At 45.9% G+C, this 22,955-nt stretch overlaps 1 protein-coding gene across 2 annotated transcripts in view; it reads left to right on the top strand.

Annotated features, from left to right (window-relative positions):
• The window catches only part of MDN1 (midasin AAA ATPase 1), a 902,759-nt gene that overhangs the window by 325,016 nt on the left and 554,788 nt on the right, over window positions 1–22,955 (top strand). For both annotated transcript variants that reach the window (XM_082250237.1, XM_082250236.1), the window contains exons 29-31: window positions 18,799–18,937; window positions 19,026–19,164; window positions 19,908–20,038. In XM_082250237.1, coding sequence (XP_082106363.1) covers window positions 18,799–18,937; window positions 19,026–19,164; window positions 19,908–20,038 — 409 coding nt within the window. The remainder of the gene's footprint in view (window positions 1–18,798; window positions 18,938–19,025; window positions 19,165–19,907; window positions 20,039–22,955) is intronic.

Genomic DNA, 22,955 nt, shown 5'->3' with positions numbered 1-22,955 from the left:
GGACAACGCAACTGCGGTGGCGTACATCAATCACCAAGGGGGCACCAGGAGTGCCCGGGCGGCCAAAGAAGTGGCCGAGTTTCGGTCTTGGGCGAGTTATGTTTGGCTTTAAATCTCCACAGGGAAGTTTCATAATCAGCTACTAAAAGGGATTTCAATGTTTTCCTACATTCTTGTAATTCCTGATCTAAAGTCTTCGGGTCGATTTGTGCCAAGATTAGAGATTTTTGATGAAAGGGTAGTGAGGGTTTGCATCTTTCACCTTTTTTCTCTAGATGCCATCTGCAGGCGTAAACCCCTGCAGTAGGCCTTGCGTGTGCGCACCATACAGTAGAGGGTTTAATTTCCGGTGTGTTTCTTTCAGAAAAAGTCAACAATATTTAGTCTCAATCATCCCTAAAAGGACGATTAGAGTAAAGTGAAACATTATTGTGCCACATATATGCTAATTCAACATTATGCAGTTCTTTCACAGTCATAGAAATTGGCTAGTGATCCAACCAGGTGATCGTGTGGATAGTCGATTCTACTATTCCTGTGAGTAGTTGGAAGGTCTGAAACAAACGGGTCTATACGTGTATAGATCCTATAAGGTGCAGAGTAATAGGTGTAGTCCTTTTCGGTAGGATTCAGACATCTCCACACGTCATGAAGATCCTCCCTATGTAGAAAGGATTGAATCGTGGTTTGAGATGTTGTAGGGTGAGAGGAGTTCAGCTTGCTAGCTGGAACAGCATTAAAGTCTCCGCACATAAGTAACAGGGCTTTTCGAATACTAGTCACAAAAAAGATAGTAGTTTAGCGTTAGGGACATATATGTTCACAATGGTATATGGGATATTGTTCAGATTGCATACTAGAATTATAAATCTACTTTAAGGGTCCAGGATGGAGTCATGCAATTTGAACGATACAGAATTTCTCATGGCGAACAAGGCTCCCCTTTTTTTCACTTCCGCATTGGAGGTAAAGGCATTGGAAAAATAACCTATGCAAGCATTTCGGAGGTTTGTTTGCCTTAAAGTGAGTCTCCTGTACGCAGAGAATGTCTCCTTTAACCTCCTTAGCGGTATTCCCGAGTGTGGCTTGGGGTTAACTTTCAGTACCAAAAGCGGTAACCCCGAGCCACACTCGGGATTACCCTAGAACGTTAACCTTCCAGGGTAACCCCGAGCCACACTCGGGATTACCCTAGAATGTTATTAAGGTTCCCTGTGCTCCCCGCTGTTCTCCCCGGCGTCCTATCAATCTCTAACTGCTCTGTTCATGGCCGATAACCGGCACTTGCCTTCTGGTTCCTCCCTGCGAGCGTTGCAACGCAGGGGGGTGGAACCGGCGGCAAATTCAAAAGTGTAAAAACACTAAATTCAATGATACAAAGCTGTGATCCTAATGGATCACATTGTATTGTGCCATTTCACCACAGGATTTCACCTGGTGACTTTTCCAGTGCCCTGCCTGTGCTTTTCCACTTCTTTGTGCCTGTAAAATAGAGAACGACCAGGGCGTCCAAAAAGCGTTTTTTGAGCAAAAGCACTTTTAGACAAACTGGAAAACAGCGACAGTGAAACGGAGTTACTTGAAGAACTGAGCGATAGCGATTTGTACGAAAATTTGTCATCGGGTACGGAAAGTGACGGCAGCGACAATTCTGATGTCTTTCTGGCACATAGCTTGTGGAATTTTGGAAGTATATCAAACGATTCTTCAGAATTTAACGGAGCTATGTGCCAGAAATAGATATCAGAATCATCGCTGTCGTCACTTTCCATACCTGATGACGAATTCTCCCACTAATCGCTATCGCTCGTTTCTTCAAGTAACTCAGTTTCGCTGTCGCAGTTTTCCAGTTCGTCTAAAAGCCCTTTTGCACAAAGAATGCTTTTTGGATGCTGTGATCGTTCTCTATTTTCCAGGCACAAAGAACTGAAGCACAGGCAGGGCACTGGATAAGTCAGCAGGTGAAATGGCATGATACAGTGTGATCCGTTAGGATCACAGCTTTGTATCATGTCATTTAGTGTGTTTACACTTTTGACTTTGCCGCCGGTTCCACCCCCTTGCGTCGCAACGCTCGCAAGGAAGGGAACCGGAAGACAGATGCCGGCATCGGCCGAACACACAGTGGGAGGATAGCGGGGGAAGTTGAGTTTTAAAATGTAAAACCGATTTCTATGCGAAACAATGTACTGCTTTTAGCATTGAAATCTGGATATAATCAGACTGCCAAGGTCAAAAGTGTGATAGGTCGTCAGAAAATTATCTGTGTAATTTTTGCTTCTAGAATGCCTGACGGTGCTACTTGGATGTTGGGCCTCTGTATGTGGTTAGGCTGTGGAAAAGTCTCACACGTGGTATCGCCATACTCAGGAGGAGTAGCAGAATGTATTTTGGGGTGTAGTTGCAAGTATGCCTGTACAGTGTGTGAGAAATAACTTCGTAATATGACAATTTTGAGAAAAATAATTTTTTTTTAAAAAAAATCTTCATTTTGCAAAGAATTGTGGGAAAAATTACAACTTCAAAAAAACTCACCATGCCTCTTACTAAATTCTCTGGGATGTCTACTTTCCAAAAAGGGGTCATTTGGGGGTATTTGTACTGTCCTGACTTGTTAGGGTCGCAAGAAATGAGATCAGCCGTCAGTATATCAGGTGTGATCAATTTTCAATGATTGGTACCATAGCTTGTAGACTCTATAGCCTTCACATAGACCAAAAAATGTATATTTTGGGTTATCTTTACTAAAGATATGTAGCAGTCTAAATTTTGGCCAAAACATTTGAAGAAAAATGACTAAATTTGCAAAATTTAAAACCGAAACGAAGAAAATTGCCTTTTTTTTTTACAAAATTTTCGGTATTTTTTTTATTTATAGTGCAGAAAATATAAAAAAACAATTATGATTAAATGACACCAAAAGAAAGATCTGTTTGTGTGAGAAAAAGGACGAAAATTTCATATGCGGACAGTGTTGCATGACTGAGTAATGGTCATTCAAAATATGAGAGCACAAAGCTGAGAATTGGTCTGGTTAGGAAGGGAGTTTAAGTGCCCAGTGGGCAAGTGGTTAAAAATGTTAAACATTAACATTCAATACCAGATTTGTGTCAAAAATTATAATTTTTGTGACCAAAATATTGGTATTGGCCCTGAAAAAAACATATTCTATCCCTAGTTCATGGTGAAGAAAAAACAGAAATTTAAAACCTTCAAACAGAAGGGAACAAGGACAAACCACATGTAAAAAGAGAGATTTCTATCAACGAGTGGATTTTTCTTCAATTTCAATTGGGGGGTTTTTTGCTCTTGGAGTAACAGCTCCCACCCTGCTGTCCGTGCTGCCAGCCACCTACAGGGTGCTTTATAGTTAGTCAATCAGTCCAGGGTTTTTTCCCCATAGGGGATACACCCTGGATGGGGAGATTTTTCTGAGAGCCTTGGTGTTTCTCATGTGGAATCAACCCCCATTGTCTGGCTAGTTTCATTACCTCAAATGAGGACACTGCGTATGATTGATTGGTTCCAAGTAAACATCAATTTTGGCCTGAAAGCTACATTTATATAGCAGCTGGTTGTTCCGGTATAAATTGGTTAGGAAAATCAGGTTTTTGCATGCCTGCATGATTTGTTGAGGGGTCCTTGAGTAGAGCCAGTTTGGAGTAGGAGGCAGGTAATGGAGAGTTCTGCCTAGCAAAATGCATAAAATTTTCCTTCACATGGAAAAAGTGAAGTCTAGCAATGACATCCCATGGCTCATTTTCAAGAAGGTATGCCGGCTTGTGTAATCTATGAACCCTGTCCACCACTACCTCACGTTTTGGTGTTTCAGGCAGGAGGTCAGAGATTAAGTGTTAAACACATTTTTGAAGTTCAGTAGGGGGGTTCAGATATATCAATTCCTCTAAAATTAATATTTCTTCTTGAGCGATCTTCAAGATAAGCCAGTTTTGCTTTTAATGCAGTAATTTCATCTTCTCATCTATTGTTATAACAATACAGAAGATACTGTTGTTGAAGCAGTACCATCTCAGGTTATCTAGGGCAGTGGTCCTCAACTCCGGTCCTCGGGGCCCACTAACAGGCCAGATTTTAAGTATTACCTTGGGGAGATGCAGACTAGAGTACTGCAATCACTGAGCAGCAAATGATATCACCTGGGATGTATTTCAGTTATCTTGCAAACCTGGCCTGTTAGTGGGCCCTGAGGACCAGGGTTGAGGACCACTGATCTAGGGAATAGCTAAGCAGTAGACTGTCCAACCAAATTGGTTAAAGGCTGTCCATAACGGAAGACCAGTGAAATATAATACCATTCAGTTTTCAAGTGTGACTGCTAAGACAGAGTAGTCCAGTATATAAATCTATGACTATACCAGCTCATGGGACAATCATCCACTGCCACATCAGAAGTATACATAGGAAAAGGACTAGAGGGGAAACTCCCCTAACTAATAATGGAGGACTTTATTGGCTGTGGGGTGGTCGGTAAAGTAACGCATTAGGCAACAATATTGTAAGTTAATAAAAAAGTGAAACATTTTTAGAAGTAGAAAATCTAACTTTATTATACAAATTTGTAAGACTAGCTTCAGGTAGTGGGTAGAGAAGTGATTGAAATTATACCAGTTCTGAAGGTAGGAAGGAAAGAAGATGGCAGGGGTTAGACTGAAGAGAGTAGGAGTTTTTTTCTCCTTAGATTGAACTTTTTCCTATCTTTTTGTTCCTGTGAGAATCTTCAATCAACTGCTGGACTGGGCGACGAACTACATAATCTAGCTCCAGAGGGTCCCCCCAGTCTGGCCAGTGAGCGTATGCAGGCCTCAGCTCCGCGCTTGGCTGGCCGTAACATAGCCCCACTGGACATTTCTGATGGAGCGGTGGTCTGTCAGGAGCGGTGCCCACCCTGTTCCTGGTATGGTAAGTAGCTGTCCCCCCTCATCCCTGGAGGGTTTTGGGGTGGACGTGGGCCCCTCCCTAAGATGGTCAGGCCCCCTTGTTGCCCTTCTTCCCATGCAGCATCCCCCCCTCCCCTTTTTTCTCGCTGGTCCTCTGTAGGGTTTTTCCCCATATGCCCTCTCTCCCCTCCCATGGGGTGGCCAAACCTTTTAGGTCGGTTTGGGGTGTTGAGCTGGCAAACAGACTTTTGGGAGGGGGCTATACCTGGTGGGGGCTCCTTCCAGGGCACCCCTTCGTGCTGGGATTGTGTTAGGAGCTCCTGGGGGTCCCACCGGGAGCCGCGTGATGCCGCCATTTTCTTGTAGCCTTTTTGCACTGTAGATCGGTTGCAATGTTTGTGTAGCCTTGGCAGCCATTTTCTAGTGAATAGTTTCTTCATTGAAAATAGCGGTGGTCCTGTTTTTGATGCTATATGGGCAGTGATTTTGACGATGGGAGCCCCTTTTCATCCCCTAGGGCTGACTCCTGGATCTTTCTCTTCCTGATCGCTGCATTGTGTGCAGTTAGATTGGTGCTGTAAGTACCTGATCGTTGGTGAGTCTTTTTGTGGGGGTTCTCTCTCTCTCTCTCTGCTATATCAGCGGTAGTGCTCTTTGTGCTGGGCCCTGTGGTGCCGCCAGCACGGTGGGGGTGTCCCTAGCAGTGTTTTGTGCTTTTTTTTTTTTTTTTTTTTTTGGTAAGTCCCCCTCTTCACTAATGAAGTCCCTTGAGCACATTTCCCCATCTGATACCCTCCGGGTCCCAACAATAATCCAAACAAAACAGTGGGGTTGTCCAAAACGCGCTTCTGCGGTCCCTAAGTGTTTTGCAATGCGGTATTCTTAGGATTCCCTGCTTAAAAAGTGGACAGTCACAGTGGGGAAGAGTACTCTCCTTCTGCAGGCTTCCCAAGGACAAGGAGACCCATCGTAGACTTGGGCCATTCTTCTCGGCTCAGAAGACGCCTTTTTGTCCCTCAGGGTCTCAAGGCAAGGGATCGAAGCCCTTCAGGGCCTCCACTGGAGGTTCTAAGAGGAACTGGTCTGGCAACCCATGAGCGGGCTCTTCCAGACCTACGGCCAAGGCTTCCTCTGGGGTGAAGGGGCGTCTTTGCTGGTTTCCTGATCCATGGACCACCCTGGCACAGGACAAGTGGGTCCAGTAATGGCACTTTTCCACTGCAAGTACCGGCTAGTACCGGCTCGGCTCTACTCGGCCCTGCTTGGCCTGGTTTGCTTTTCCACTGCTGGTACCGCATGGTATAGGGTTGGAACGGTTCGGTACGGTACGGTATAGGTTTGCTTTTCCACTAAAGCAGTACTAAAGTTAAGTGGGTGGGATAACAACGGGGTGGGTGGGATTCTCTGACCAATCAGTGGCTAGTAGTGACTGCATGAAAAGGATTGTGGTATTTGGTACCAGTTTGGTACCTGTTGGAACCACAATCGAGTAGGTACTGTTTTTTCAGGGCCGTACCGTTCGGTTCCATGCAGTGGAAAAGCAAACCTATACCGTACCGTACCGAACTGTTCCGACCCTATACCATGCGGTACCAGCAGTGGAAAAGCACAAAAGGGTGCCGAACCGGTACGGTTCCATGCAGCGGAAAAGCGCCATTAGTCATTCAGTCCGGCTACAAGATCGCGTTTGTCTTAACCTCGGGAAAAGTTCTTCCCTTCCAACCTGCGCTTGCCCCCAGGTGATTTAAGGGGTCTCTTTGGGGCAGTGCAAAACTTTTTCAAAGATTGATTGTCCTGGTTCCAGCTTCGGAATATTTTCAGGGGTTTTACTCAAACCTGTTTACAATTCTCAGGAAGGAAGGCAAGGTACGTCCAATTCTGGACCTCAAGGTGCTAAACTGCTTTGTGCGAGTATAGACGTTCCGAATGGAGTCTATTCACAGGGGAGTGGCGGCCCTTCATCAGAGGTATTTTCTTGCTCTAGCGACATCAAGAACGCCTACCTTCACATTTCGAATATGTGTCGGTCACCAGCGCTTCCTCTGCTGTGCCATGGACGAGGAGCATTATCAGTTTGTGGTGTTACCCTTTGGTCTGGCCTCCGATCCTCGGGCCTTCACAAAAGTGTTGGCCCCGGTACTAGCATTGTAGCGTCAGCGGGGAAGCTCGGCACTGGGATACCTGGACAATCATGTTCTGTGAACGGAGTCTCCGACTGCTCTGATGGACAACTTGGAAATTACTCTGCGAACTCTGATGGAGTTCGGTTGGATTCTGTACCTTCAGAAGTCTGCTCTGGTTCTGTCCACAGGACTGGACTATCTGGGTGGGACTCTAGACTCGGCCTGTTGTGCAGTGTGTTATAAAATCTGATTATTTAAATTTTTTACTAAAAGGCGGTGTCTGAATTATCAATAGAATTATTACGCAGTGCCTCCAGCCGATTTACGGCAAATAATTTCATAACTAAAAAAACCCTATCAATTTTGTTCAGACAATAGTATACCACAGCAATTTCCTGAGTTCTTGGAGCTTATGGTGATTTCTTACCAATATATAAATATCTCCCAATTTAAATACTAAATATAATTTATTAAAATACAAGTATAATTATATATTTACATACAAAACTAAATTTACTGGTGATTCATATTCCATACATAACATCAAAGATATGTTGCACAGTTACAATGTAATTAGAAATACATTTTAGAAACCAAAAACAGTATTGGATACAACCAGACAAAGTAAAATTAACTGATTTAAAATATCAAAAACAAAATATGCCTGACCACTCTTGGGGCTCTTTCACACGGGCGGTCCGATCAGATCCGCCTGTCAGTTTTTTATCCTACATGCAGCTCTGTGGGGCAGCGGATGTCAGCGGAGACACCTTCGCTGACACCAGCTGCCACCCGTATCCGATCCTGTCAGTGAAATCTGGACGGACAGAAACCCTATTTTTCCATCCGTTCAGGGATTGGATTGGGCAGGCGGTCTGCTCTCATCTGATCTCCCATAGAGAGCAGCGGGGGCTGTGACACCTCCCTCTCCGCACTGCAAGCGGAGATGGAGCTGTCATCCGCCGGTTCAGCGGGGATCGCGGATCGATCCCCGCTGAGCAGCACAGATCCACCTACGGAGGCGGACCGTGTGAAAGAGCCCTTAAGGCGGTTTCTCACTTTCTGCGGCCGTAGGAAAGAAAGAAATTTCAAAGAAAGAGCAACACACTATTATACAAAAATACGTCCTAAATTCAATAAATCTACTAAATTGGCATTAACCTTAGACAAAACTATTTCAATTCATAAAATCGATTTAAGTGGGAAAAAAAACCTAACACATAAATTTGCTCTACCCAATGGAAATTATCATAAAATTTCAGACAGTACCATACAGTTCCTACTATCTTGGAAGTAAATGTGTTAAGGAAAAATTAAGTCTATATCTCACCACTCCTTCCAAGGAAAAAAAAATGTTCAAGGTATGGTGGTTCGTCTTAACAGCAAGAGATCAGCAAGGTGGGCAGTGGTCAATGGCAGCGGTCTTTTCCTGTGTCATCCCTTAGGTGTGTTCTTCAGGTTTTTTTTTTTTTTTTTTTTTTTTTTTTTAGTCCCTCTTTTTCCAGGTGTCCTCTTTTTATATGATTAGGAACTATTGATTGTATTGACCACTCCCCAACCAATATTGACGGTCTCCTCAGTGGTGGTTTCAAAAGTGGGCAGTGACTGGTCATCTATTACCTGCCCATTGGCTAACAGTTCAGTTACATTATTGGAATTGGGATTGTCCTATAATGTGATGTGGGGATTTGCTGTAAACCTTTTTATTAATATGAATCATATTTTAGGGATCTGGTGATTTCTGCTTTTATGACATTCCAGTGTCTTGTTCCCAGATTGCGTTCTCTGCTGGTAGTATCATTATTAGTAGCTCCATTAATCTCCTGTAGGAAAACTCTTTATTCCATTTTTCCATAATCTTAGTGCAAGATTTTAATTGCAATGCATTCATAGGGATAGATCATGGCATCATGCCCTTTGTAGTTTATAGCTTCTTTTGGACACTACTTATGATTTGGTGGGTGAGCCATCTCAGTTGATCAGTTATTCCTTTTTAAAATGATGGGAATATCCCTTGAGGATATACACAAATTCATCCCATGTATCACTTCTAAGGAATTATTCCTGTTATGCATTATCCTTTGCACATAACATCAAAATTCAATATATAGTGACAACCGGATACATACATATACATACATACATACATACATACATACATACATACATACATACATACATATATAGATGTACACATATAGATGTGTGTGTGTGTATGTATGTGTGTATATGTATGTATATATATATATATATATATATATATATAATATATAGATGTGCACATATAGATGTGTGTGTGTGTGTGTGTGTGTGTGTGTGTGTATATATATATATATATATATATATATATATATATATATATATATATATATATTCAATACTGGATGTCCCAGGGCTAGATCATTTCACCCTTAGAACAAAAGGACAGTTTATTGCTTTGTTCCTTTAATGAGTTTCCTCTTTCACTTTGAGTTTCAAGTCCTTATCACATCTCTTTATTTACAGACCTTGAAGATGGGAACATTTTTGTATTGTCAATTGTGACTGAATAGTTACCCAAGCTTGTAGCCTAATTTGCACTATTAGAGTTTGTCAACATTATTGTGTGTGGGGCCTGTGGCAAACACAGCCACTGTATATTGTCCTTCATGTATGCATTATGTTTATTGCATGTGTATACCTTTAAGAACCAAGTGTTTGTAGTGTGGTTTGTGTGGAGAGAGTGAGAACTCTTTCACTTGGGATTATCATATGTTTGAGCAGTGTCCCTCAGGAGATGGGTGGGGGTTTGTTATTGTTAAATACCTGCCTTCTATTGTCCTATTGTTTCTGTCTGGCAGAGTTAAGGTTATTATGGGATATTCAGCTTTGTGTGTGGAATGTCTCGAAGAGGGAGGGGTTTTGGCAGAGTGTAGATCCTTGTGTTTTCAATAAACAAGGCATTCTAGTGTTTGACCTCCAAGCTATGTGTCGTCTGGTTATTGGAGGGTTGGGAATATTATACGCTACCAGGATTATTGTATGCTGTGTCTGACTACCAGTGGAGATATCGTGGATCATACTGCTACTCCGCTTCAATTGGTGGCAAGCGACGGGATCTTTATCCACACAGCAAAGCAGCGTTCGGCAGTATTCATGCGAACAAAGAGAAAAGAAACAGTAACGTATGAGCCAAACCATTCAGATGAAACCGGAGTTCGGCAGTACATAAAACTACACAAAAGGCTGGTGAATGGGAACGGATTATACACGGCTAAAGCGGCAGACATTGAAAGCATTGCTAGAGGCAAGATAGCCAGCAACAAAAACAAGGCGACGCTGATCGAAGAACTCATGGAAGAAGACAGAGCAGCCATGGATGCAAGGCCAGAAACAGACTGAGAATTTGAACTGGAATTTCGCAGCAGGATAGCCTTGTATCCAAGTACCCCATCAATGGAAACCCATGAACGGGTCGCAGCGGACGTACATGAATACATCATGGCCATAAGGGGGCCCCAGCCACAACCTCTCCAACTACACCCAACTCCACTCAGCATGCCGCAAGGTAAACCCAAAATACCGTACCAGGCGTTTAAAAACTTCACAGACACGGAGGGAGAAATAGATGGGTATTTGCAAGACTTCGAGAGGCTGTGCCAGTTACATAACATTGACCCAGAGGATCAGGTACAGATATTGGCTGGGAAATTGATGGCCGGGCGGCCGATGCGTATCGGGCAGTCCCTAATGCCGACATCCGGGACTACCAGAAAGTTAAGCAGGCGATTTTAACCAGGTATGCCATCACCTCCGAAGCAAACCAACTTCGATTCCGGGATCTTAAAAAGCAGCACCAAGATTCCCACACTGAGTTTGCCCATCGTTTGCACAGGGCGGCCACCGGATGGTTAGATGCAGCACAAGCCACTTCACGAGAGGATGTTTTGCAATTATTATTGTTGGAGCAGTTTTTCCAGAGACTACAGTGGGTACGGAAAGTATTCAGACCCCCTTAAATTTTTCACTCTTTGTTATATTGCAGCCATTTGCTAAAATCATTTAGGTTCATTCTTCTTCCTCATGAATGTACACATAGCACCCCATACTGACAGAAAAACACAGAATTGTTGACATTGTTGCAGATTTATTAAAAAAGAAAAACTGAAATATCACATGGTCCTAAGTATTCAGACCCTTTGCTCAGTATTTAGTAGAAGCCCCCTTTTGATCTAATACAGCCAGGAGTCTTTTTGGGAAAGATGCAGCAAGTCTTTCACACCTGGATTTGGGGATCCTCTGCCATTCCTCCTTGCAGATCCTCTCCAGTTCTGTCAGGTTGGATGGTAAACGTGGGTGGACAGCCATTTTTAGGTCTCTCCAGAGATGCTCAATTGGGTTTAAGTCAGGGCTCTGGCAGGGCCATTCAAGAACAGTCACGGAGTTGTTGTGAAGCCACTCCTTCATTATTTTAGCTGTGTGCTTAGGGTCATTGTCTTGTTGGATGGTAAACCTTCGGCCCAGTCTGAGGTCCAGAGCACTCTGGAGAAGGTTTTTGTCCAGGATATCCCTGTACTTGGCCGCATTCATCTTTCCCTCAATTGCAACCAGTCGTCCTGTCCCTGCAGCTGAAAAACACCCCCACAGCATGATGCTGCCACCACCATGCTTCACTGTTGGGACTGTATTGGACAGGTGATGAGCAGTGCCTGGTTTTCTCCACACATACCGCTTAGAATTAAGGCCAAAAAGTTCTATTTTGGTCTCATCAGACCAGAGAATCTTATTTCTCACCATCTTGGAGTCCTTCACGTGTTAGCAAACTCCATGCGGGCTTTCATGTGTCTTACACTGAGGAGAGGCTTCCGTCGGGCCACTCTGCCATAAAGCCCCGACTGGTGGAGGGCTGCAGTGATGGTTGACTTTCTACAACTTTCTCCCATCTCCTGACTGCATCTCTGGAGCTCAGCCACAGTGATCTTTGGGTTCTTCTTTACCTCTCTCACCAAGGCTCTTCTCCCCCGATAGCTCAGTTTGGCCGGACGGCCAGCTCTAGGAAGGGTTCTGGTCGTCCCAAACGTCTTCCATTTGAGGATTATGGAGGCCACTGTGCTCTTAGGAACCTTAAGTGCAGCAGAAATATTTTTGTAGCCTTGGCCAGATCTGTGCCTTGCCACAATTCTGTCTCTGAGCTCTTCAGGCAGTTCCTTTGACCTCATGATTCTCATTTGCTCTGACATGCATTGTGATCTGGAAGGTCTTATATAGACAGGTGTGTGGCTTTCCTAATCAAGTCCAATCAGTATAATCAAACACAGCTGGACTCAAATGAAGGTGTAGAACCATCTCAAGGATGATCAGAAGAAATGGAAAGCACCTGAGTTAAATATATGAGTGTCACAGCAAAGGGTCTGAATACTTAGGACCATGTGATATTTCAGTTTTTCTTTTTTAATAAATCTGCAACAATGTCAACAATTCTGTGTTTTTCTGTCAGTATGGGGTGCTATGTGTACATTCATGAGGAAGAAGAATGAACCCAAATGATTTTAGCAAATGGCTGCAATATAACAGAGTGAAATATTTAAGGGGGTCTGAATACTTTCTGTACCCACTGTACCTCAAGAAATGCAGCTCTGGGTAAGGGACCGTAAACCTTGCACCCTTCCAGAGGCTGCTAAATTGGCAGATGAGCACCAAGACACTAGAGGGGAAGAACGACCACCGCCTAGGGTAGTTGCCCAGCAACCCCATCACCGACCAGCAGTCACCGAACCAGCACACCCACGTTCAGGAGGAGGTAACAGTCAGTACCCCAGGTACCAACCACGAGCCCATACCCGGTGCCATCTCTGCAACCAAATGGGGCACATACAGAAAGACTGTCCCCGGGAATCGGCCTAGTCAGCCCTGGCCGAATCAGAGCTACACACCAGCACCTCGAGCCGCTGTACACTGTTACCAAGCAGCCCCTGCATTACAACCCTTCACAGCAATCCAAATGGAGGAACCCCTGGGCACCCTACACGAGGTTAATCCCATTCAAGCGGCATCGGACAATCGACAAAACCACCGACAAGCTGTGCACATGGAGGGGAGACAACTAGAAGGGTTACGTGACTCTGGGGCAACCATCACATTGGTCCGGAATCACCTTATTGCATCCAGACAACTCACTGGGGATTCTGTAGCTGTGCGAGTAGCAGGGGGTGCCATTTTCAAAGTTCCCACTGCGAAAGTACACCTGAATTGGGGAGCTGGGTCAGGGAATGTGGAGGTGGGCTTGATGCAGGATTTACCCGCAGACGTTTTTTGGCAACGACCTGGGGGAGCTTACTTCAGCTTTTGTTCCCCTATCTACCATCCATGAAGCTTATTCGGTTGTTACCCGGCAGCAGGCTCGCACCACAGGACACCTACTACCACAGACGGGGCGAAAATCCTCCAAACACCAGACACCCAGATACCCGTCCCGCAATGGGGTATAGTGCCACAGGTGCAAGCAGTTTGGGCACTATCGACAAGACTGTACCCAGGGCAGGAACCAAGCTGCGTGGATCTGACCAGGGTCACCCCCTTCAGCACGGACAACGGTCCCCTACTATCCCACAGAGGTTTCCCCAGTCGTACCCAGGTTCAAACACACCGAGGAGCAATGGGGTACCCTTCATGAAGCTAACCCGGTGCAAGCTGCTACGGAGAACCAACAGCATCATCTACAATCGGTCCAGTTGAATGGAGTGCCCGCTCAAGGTCTCCGAGACACGGGAGCCACTCTCACCTTGGTCAAGCGACACCTGGTTCCAGATGCCGCCCGAACCGGAGGCTCAGCAGTGGTACGGATGGCAGGGGGAGCAGTACACAGACTACCCACTGTGAGGGTCCACTTGAATTGGGGTGCCGGGTCAGGTCTGATTGATGTGGGGTTGATACGGGAGCTCCCCACCGACATCTTACTGGGGAACGATCTAGGCCATTTGGCCTCAGCGATCCTGCCAATCCAGATCCCAGGCCAATATCCCGGAGACCTAATGGCCTTCTGAGGTCCAGACACTTCAATGTTTGGATTAAGAACAGTATTGAGCCCGGTTGGAGAAGATGGCAGAGAACAACCCGTAACCTACTTGAGCAGAGAGCTTCTCCCCAGGGAATGAAGCTTCAGCCCTACTTGTATGGACAACAGTTAACGGATCACAACCTGTTGGTATGGCTAAACCTAGTGGCAGGGGACAATGCCGGTTGTTGCACTGGAGTTTGGCGTTACAACCTTATGACTTTACTATTCACTACCGCCCCGGAAAACGGAATGGCCATGCTGACGGGTTGTCACGACAAACTGAACTTTAAAAATGATCTGTGAGTACTCCCCGGGCATCCCCAAGCCGATCCGTTATGGATCAGACTGTGTATGTCGGCTTGGTTCTGGGGGAGCACTGTGGCAAACACAGCCACTGTATATTGTCCTTCATGTATGCATTATGTTTATTGCATGTGTATACCTTTTAAGAACCAAGTGTTTGTAGTGTGGTTTGTGTGGAGAGAGTGAGAACTCTTTCACTTGGGATTATCATATGTTTGAGCAGTGTCCCTCAGGAGATGGGTGGGGGTTTGTTGTTAAATACCTGCCTTCTATTGTCCTATTGTTTCTGTCTGGCAGAGTTAAGGTTATTATGGGATATTCGGCTTTGTGTGTGGAATGTCTCGAAGAGGGAGGGGTTTTGGCAGAGTGTAGATCCTTGTGTTTTCAATAAACAAGGCATTCTAGTGTTTGACCTCCAAGCTATGTGTCGTCTGGTTATTGGAGGGTTGGGAATATTATACGCTACCAGGATTATTGTATGCTGTGTCTGACTACCAGTGGAGATATCGTGGATCATACTGCTACTCCGCTACAGGGCCCATCTCTCAAGGCTTCTCTTCCTGCACTAAATTTTATCGTGTCAGACAAACGTCAAATTACATGTGTCAAATTTGTTTCATCAACTTTATAATTTTATCTAGATATAACCGGACAGGCCTCAGCCAGAGTTTTCTGCTTCTGTTGTCCAACAGACGGTCATTCCTCTGGGCTTGCATGCCGGTTCTTTGCCTGATGGTGTCAACCTTTTGAGGTGGTTCCGCTTGCACAGTTCCACATGAGATCTCTGCAAAAAGAGATCTTGTTGAAATGGGACAAGAATCCTCAGTCTCTAGACAGTCTGAACCTGTTGAGCCCGGGGAACAGGAGGGTCCCTGATCTGGTGGCTTCATTCTCCAGCACTTCGACAGGGAAAATCCTTTCTCCCCCTGTACTGGATAGTTGTCACCACGGATACCAGCCTGTCTGGCTGCAGGGGCGTCCTCGACACAGACTGTGCTCAGGGGGTCTGGACTCTTCCAGAGCCTAGACTGCCGATCAATGTACTGAAACGCCAAGCAATCAGACTTTGGATCATTGGACTTCAGGGGTGCCCAGTATGCATTGAATCTGACAATGCCATGGCCATGGCCTATGTCAATCTCAAAGGGGGCACAAGAAGTGCCCTGGCGGCTCGGGAAGTAGCCGATATTCTAAGGTGGGCAGAACGACTCGTTCCAGCCCTCTTTGCTGTACACATCCCAGGGGTTGAAAATTGGCAAGCAAGTTACCTCAGTCGACAGGCGTTGGACCAGGGGGAATGTTTGCTTCATCTGGAGGTGTTTCATCAGTTGTCTCTCTGGTGGGGTACTCCCGAGGTGGCCTGTTGGCCTCTCGTCTCAACAGGAAGGTACAGAGGTTTGTTGCACAGTCTCTGGATCCTCTAGCCCAGTGGTCCTCAACCCTAGCCTACAGGGCCCACTAACAGGCCAGATTTGCAAGATAACTGAAATACATCCCAGGTGATATCATTTGCTGCTCAGTGATTGCAATACTCTAGTCTGCATCTCCCCAAGGTAATACTTAAAATCTGGCCTGTTAGTGGGCCCTGAGGACTGGAGTTGAGGACCACTGCTCTAGCCGACACCACAGATGCCTTTGTTGCCCCTTGGAGTCAGTATCGTCTGATTTACGCCTTCCCCACTCTCAAACTTCTGCCAAGACTTCTGTGCAAGATCGAGGTGGAAGGGATTCCACTCATTCTAGTGGCTCCAGGCTGGCTTCGCTGGGCTAGATATGCATTCTGGTGGCTCCAGGCTTGCCTCGCCACAATTGAGCAGCGCCTAACCTATCATCAAGGGCCAGGTTTTGGTCTTAGCGGTTTTCTTTCAACATCCATTGGCCACACACTCTTTGGTGCGTACCTTTCTCCAGGGATTTCGACACTTGGCTCCTCCAGTGCGGTCTCCATTCCCCTCGTGAGACCTCAATTTGGTGCTGTCAGTTCTGCAGAAACCTCCTTTCGAAAGTCTTTGCAAGGTTCCCCTGCTTACGTTGTCCCAGAAGGTGGCCTTCTGATGGCTATTTCTTCTTCAGGTTGTCGGAGCTGCTGGCGTTGTCTTGTCCACCTTACCTAGTGGTTTACAGAGATAAGGTGGTTTTTCATCCCTGCCCTTCGTTCCTTTCAAAGGTCGTCTCTGATTTCCATTTTAATGAAGTAATTGTGTTGCCTTCCCTATGTCCCAGGCCTAAACATCCTAAGTAAATTGCCTTGCATTTCCTGGATGTGGTTCGGGCAATCTTGGTGTTCTTGCAGCTATGGAGTCTTTTAGGAAGTCAGACTCCCTATTTGTACTCACGGGTGGACCTCAAAGGGTTGGCTGCTTCTGCTGCAAGCATTTCCAGATGGATCAGACAGTGATTCATACCTGTTCAATTAAAGGTCAGGTTCCTCCTTTCCCTGTTAAGGTGCACTCTACTCAGGCGCTGAGTGCTTCCTGTGCCTTCCATCATCAGGCTTCAGTGATGCAGGTTTGCAAGGGGGGCACCTGATCGTCTGTACACACTTTCACAAAGTTATAGAAGGTGGATAAGTTTGCATCTGCGAATGCTTCTTTTGGTCGTAAGGTTTTGCAGGCTGCTGTTTAGAGGAACTGCTCCTTTTTTGAGGTTTTTTTTTTTTTTTCCAGGTGAGCTCCATGTTACCTGGTTGGCTACAATTTAGCCTTGATTTTCTTTTTTCTTGCTGTTCCCTCAAGTTTGACACTGCTTTTGGACCTCCTAATGGTCAAGAAGATAAGGAGCTGTGTCCGTCAATGAACGAAAGAGAAAATGGCTTTTTTCTTACGTCCTCCGACAGTCGCCGCCTCCTCTAAGTCATCACTATTGGTTATTGACTTCCTATCCGTAGGAATAGCTAGGCATATAGACTTAGTCAAAAGACATTAGCATATACACACCCATGGGGGCTGTCCCACTGGTCAATACCCCCCCCCTGCATCACCACTCCCAACTCGGTTTTAATTTGCCTAGCGTCAGGAATAGTCAGGCTACCTTGTGCTGGGGCTTCAGTCTCAGCCTTCCTAAAATGGATCAGACAGACCATTGAACAGGCTTACGCCTTGCAGGAACGGGTTCCGCCCTTCCCTGTTAGGGCGCACTCTACCAGGTTTTTGAGTACTTCCTGGGCCTATTGTCATCGGGCCTCGTGGCCCAGGTGTGCAAGGCGGCGACTTGGTCGTCGGTGCACACTTTTTCCAAGTTCTACAAAATAGACGTTCTGGCATCAGCTGATGCTTCTTTTGGCCGCAAAGTTCTCAGTGCGTCTGTGCCATGATGGACCTTTGAATTTTCTCTGGGTCCCTGGCTGTTGGCATTTGCTTTCCTGGGCTGTTGCTCCTGTTGAGCATTGTTTTTTTCTGTTGCCCAGTTGGTTCTTACGGTGCATGTAAGATTCCTTTCTCTGATGTGGGTAATGCGTTGCCTTTTCTACGGTTGCGTCTCCCACCCCTCATGTCTACACTGCTTTGGGACATCCCAATAGTGATGACTTAGAGGAGGCGGCGACTGTCGGACGTAAGAGAAAACTGAATTTTTGTAAAATCTTACCTGTAAAATTCCTTTCTCTGAGTCCTCCGACAGTCGCCGCCCCCGCCCCTCTTTTGGGGTTCTTATTACCTACTGCTATGCTACCAAACTGAGTTGGGAGTGGTGATGCAGGGGGGGTATTGACCAGTGGGACAGCCCCCATGGGTGTGTATATGCTAATGCCTTTTGTCTTTTGACTAAGTCTATATGCCTAGCTATTCCTACGGATAGGAAGTCAATACCCAATAGTGATGACTTAGAGGAGGCGGCGACTGTCGGAGGACTCAGAGAAAGGAATTTTACAGGTAAGATTTTACAAAAATTCCGTTTTTTGCCTTACCGTAAAATCCATTTCTCTGATGTTTATTGGAGGACACAGCACCCACCTCTCTGTGGAGTTGGCTTTCTTCTGACACTGCTTGTAACAAAACCGAGTGCCTATAACTGAGTTGGAGTATACTCCTTGGGACTGCCCCATAGGCGTAGTCAAGTTTTTTTTTTTCCTACCTAGTGTCCTATTCCTGTAGGGGGCAGTATAACCCAATGGACAAGAAGATAAGGAGCAGTGTCCATCAATCAACATCAGAGAAATGGATTTTACGGTAAGTTAAAAATCCCATTTTCATGTATTACAGCAGCATCCACATACTTGAGCCACCCAACATTAGGTGATTTATTCCTCTATCTTTGCAAGCTGGTACTGACTAGTATTCTCGTGTTTCTAGAAAAAGACTTGACAACTTTGAGAATTTTTTGCCAATTTTTAGGCAAAGCACCCTGGTTGAAAAGAGCTGTAATGGAGGGACATTTGCTCCTAAGCAACAAAACATGCTTAATTCTTTTATCATTTTTTTTTTTTTTTTTTGATATTCAGAACGACTATCCGTTAAGACTGGTGTTACCGATGAGAACTTTTCCCATATTGTGTGGACCCAGGCAATGAGAAGACTTGCTGTTCTTGTGGGTCGAGCTTTAGAATTTGGAGAACCAATATTACTTGTTGGTGATACTGGGTAAGTGACATTTTTCCTTGTGTAGACAAAAATGACAGCAAGCAGCTCTGTTGAGGTTTTTTATTTGTTTTATTTTCTTAATCTTAAGGTGCGGGAAAACCACCATATGCCAGCTATTTGCAGCATTGTCAAACCAAACATTGTATTCTGTAAACTGTCACCAGCACATGGAGACCTCAGACTTTTTGGGTGGACTGCGGCCCATTAGGCACAAATCGAAGAGTAAAGTAAGTAAATATGAATAGTTCGTGTTAAAGTGGTAGTAAACTCTCCTGCTAAACTTTGCACTATGTAAAGCAGTATAAAATGACTAACAGATTGGTGGCTTTCAAAGTATTTCAACCTGCACCTTTTAGGCAAAATTGCTTGCTGTGTCTTTGTTAGGTCACCTGCACATGGCACATTTTTTCCCTGACACTGTGTGCCAACAGTTTATGCTTCTACATTTCCTGCCTCCATCCATCCCGCCAGATTGCTTACCATTTATATTTTCCTGAAACCCCCCATGTGAATAGCTACGTCACGGGGGGTATATACAGTGCCATTTAGCATCAGCACAGGACAAGAGGGGGCTTCTTTACATGTGAATTTTGATTGGTTATGAGTGACTAATTTACCATGGCAACTTTGCATGAAATCAAGGCAGTTGGTTAAATTTTGTTACACGTCCCCATGATTCTGGCATTGACACACTAGACAGGGCGGAAGTACAGATGCAGGAGGAATTGGGACGTCACCGCAAAGATGGAATTGGCTTCAGACAGAGCTGAGAAATCTCAAAACAAGCTGCACAAATAGTAAGAAAGCTCCAATGAGACTCCAGGGTTTTCTGCTATGTTTAGAAATGTAATACATAGTTGCGTTATTCTTTCTGGAGATTTTTTTTCATGAGTTTACTACCGCTTTAACAGCCCTACATGGAAGTGTAGTGACAGTGTATTTGTGACAGTGTATTTGTTGTCTGAAACAGGAGGATATAGAAAACCCAAAACTATTTGAGTGGCACGATGGTCCTTTAGTGTTGGCTATGAGAGAAGATAGCTTTTTCTTGTTGGATGAAATCTCTTTAGCCGATGACTCTGTGTTGGAGAGACTGAACAGGTTGGTACTTTAGTTTTTTAAATTATTTATTACAGTGTATTGCCCTAGAATGATTGAATGATTTGGGGATCAGACGTATCATAACAGTCCTGTAATGTTGTGACTCTTTGGGGGGGGGGGGGGGGGGGATACAGAGGCAGTGATGTACAGTATATCGATCCATTATTGTGAGGCAAGTCTACCTTATGAAAGAAGCTTTCTACATTCATAAAACTCTGTTCTGCTAATATCTCTAGCGCATTCCTTTGAAAGGCAGGGTACTGTTCTGTTCATTGTAACTTTTTTTAACCACTTTTGGACAGAGAGGTTTTACCCCTAAAGACCAGGCCATTTTTTTGCAATTTGGCACAGCATGACTTTTAACTGGTAATTTTGCAGTTATGCAATTCTGTACCCAAACATAATGTATGTCCTCCCCCCCCGACAAATAGCTTTCTTTTCTCTGTCGCTCATTGACAGACGTAGTCCTCCTTCATTAATATCAAGTTGGGGTATACTGCCCTCTACAGGAGTAGGACTAGACAGGAAAGAAAACGTTCTGGCCACACCCTAGGGGCAGTCCCAGAGGGTATATCCTCTCACTTCCTGCTACAGCAAATCAGTTTTTTTCTGTCTAGTTAGGAGTAAGGACCTAGATTCCTTGCTAGGATCTTCGGTCCTGGCAGGATTTTTTTAGAAATACTTTTTTTAGACCGCTTTTTTTCTCCAGTGTTCCTGTGAGATCTTCAAGCAAGTACGCTGAAACTGGGCGACGGGCTGGATGTTGAGATCCAGTGGTCACCCCAGTTCAGCCTACGAGCGCGTGCAGGCCATAGCTCCGCGCTGGGTCGGCCGCGACATAGTCCCACTGGACGGGGACTGACCCTGCGAGTTAAACGTCTCGCCTGGTCGCCAATGACCAACAGAGTCACGGCGTCCGTATTGGTCGACAGCCCCCCCACCCCGGTGGAGAGGGGTTCTGTCAGGAGTTGGCGCCCGCCTGGTTCCGGTATGGTGAGTAGAATGTTCCCCCTCTCCCCCTGTCGGGTTTGTTGGTGGACGCGGGCCCCTCTCTGGGATGGTCGGACACTCAGTTTCTGGGTCTCCCCTCTATCCTATAACAGGTCACAGATCCCCCAATTTGAGTGTGATTTTTGTGAATAGAAACTAGGAGGCTTGGTTTGGGAGCTGACTAAAGTCACTGGGTGACTGAAGTCAGTGGCAGACTACTAAAAGGCATTACTATTGAGGTATAGAGGTATCCTACCTGTCTAGTGTGTACACAGGCCGATGCCTATGCCTGAGTTACTGCAGCCACATATCGCCATCCCTCCAGAAAGCCGGTCACTTCCACAGGCCGCACAGCCTCCCTCAGGCCGAGGCACTTCCGCAGGCCGCACAGGCAGAATGCACACATCCCGTAGGCCGCTGCTAACTTGCAAGCCGCCGCTATCCTACACAGGCCGCTGCCATTTTCCTGCAGATCGCACGAGGTTGTCCTATTGGCGTAGCCTCGTGTCTCCAGCATGGGGGCGGCCATGTTTGAGGTGACCAAACACCTCGTGGAGTAATTGGGAGGCGCCAGAAGGCGTGTAAAGGGGCGGAGCCGCCTCCTTGGCCCAGGGAAAGCAAGCCAAAGACTTCCTGTCTGTAACAGACAGTGCTGGAAGCAGGTTGATAAACTTCTGTGCATCAGGTGAGCCTAGGGGTCTCTCTCTCTCTCTCTCTCTCTCTCTCTCTCTCTCTGAGGGGTCCAAGCAGGTAGACTGAGGGGCGCTACTGCGCTGGGGAACTAAGTTAAAAAAAAAAAAAGATGTTTTTTTCTTGCAATTAATTTTTGTGTTTGCTGGCAAGTGTCTTGTTACATGAACCCTGCCACACATGTATCCCCACCTGATCCCCTCAGGGTGGCCGCAGGACCCTCCAGTACCCCACTTGTGATGATGCATTATCAGCAGTTTTGGAGTCTTTGGTATCCCGGGTGGAGGTAGCCTGTCAGGGACGGGGGTCAAGAAGAGCGACCCCCGCCTACCCCTATGTCATCTGATACCTCAGATATGGATTCTGAGCTGGTCATTGCAGTCCCTTTTCTGGGGTTGTGGTCTCAGGTACGGTCTCCTCAGACAGTAAGGAGGACGCTTCTGCCTCCGCCATAGCACAAGAAGCGTTGGTGGAAGCACTAGTTGTCTGTCTGGGAAACCTTAAATCTTGAGGTTACACCGGCAGAGGTAGCTGAGACTCATATTCCTTTTTTGGTACTAGCAAGCCTACCAAAATGGTGAAGGGTTTCCCTTGCCCAAATAGGGTCGTCCGTAAATGAGCCCTGCTATTTCCAAACGCATGGCTAGGCGCTATCATTTTGAGGAATCCCTCATCACAAAGATGGACGGTACCACCAATAGTGGACTCACCGATTTCCAGACTAAATAAAGCCACTGTTATCCCGTTGGATTGACAGAATGGGCCCCACCCATCTCTAGGGTGGGGGGACATCTTCACCGGTTTCCGGATCCAGGGCTTTCCAGAATCCCGGATAAAGGGGTTCGCAAGGTCATATGGTCGGGATACAAGATCGAGTTTCGATCACTTCCACCGGTGCGATTCTTCCCTTCCAATAGTCGACATCCCCGAGTCGCTTAAAAGCTTTGCTGGGGACAGCTTGATACAACAAGCAGTGGTAGTTCCCATTTCTTGGAGGAGTTCTAGTCGAACTTGTTCACAATGCCCAGGAAAAAGGGCTAGGTGCGTCCAATTCTGGTCTTGGAAGAGATGGAGTCCATCCATACAGTGGTGGCCTCCCTGCATCAGGGGGATTTCCTGGCGTCCATAGACATTTAGGATGCCTATCCTTATATCCCCATCTTTGCAGGACATCAGCATTTTCGTTGCTTTTCCCAAAGATCATCCCTGGTTCCCACCAGGAGACTGAACTATCTGG

This window comes from Pelophylax lessonae (assembly GCF_965119305.1).
Source record: "Pelophylax lessonae genome assembly, chromosome: 3".
In the NCBI taxonomy this organism is placed as follows: domain Eukaryota; kingdom Metazoa; phylum Chordata; class Amphibia; order Anura; family Ranidae; genus Pelophylax; species Pelophylax lessonae.
This window is presented reverse-complemented; position numbering and strand designations above follow the sequence as displayed.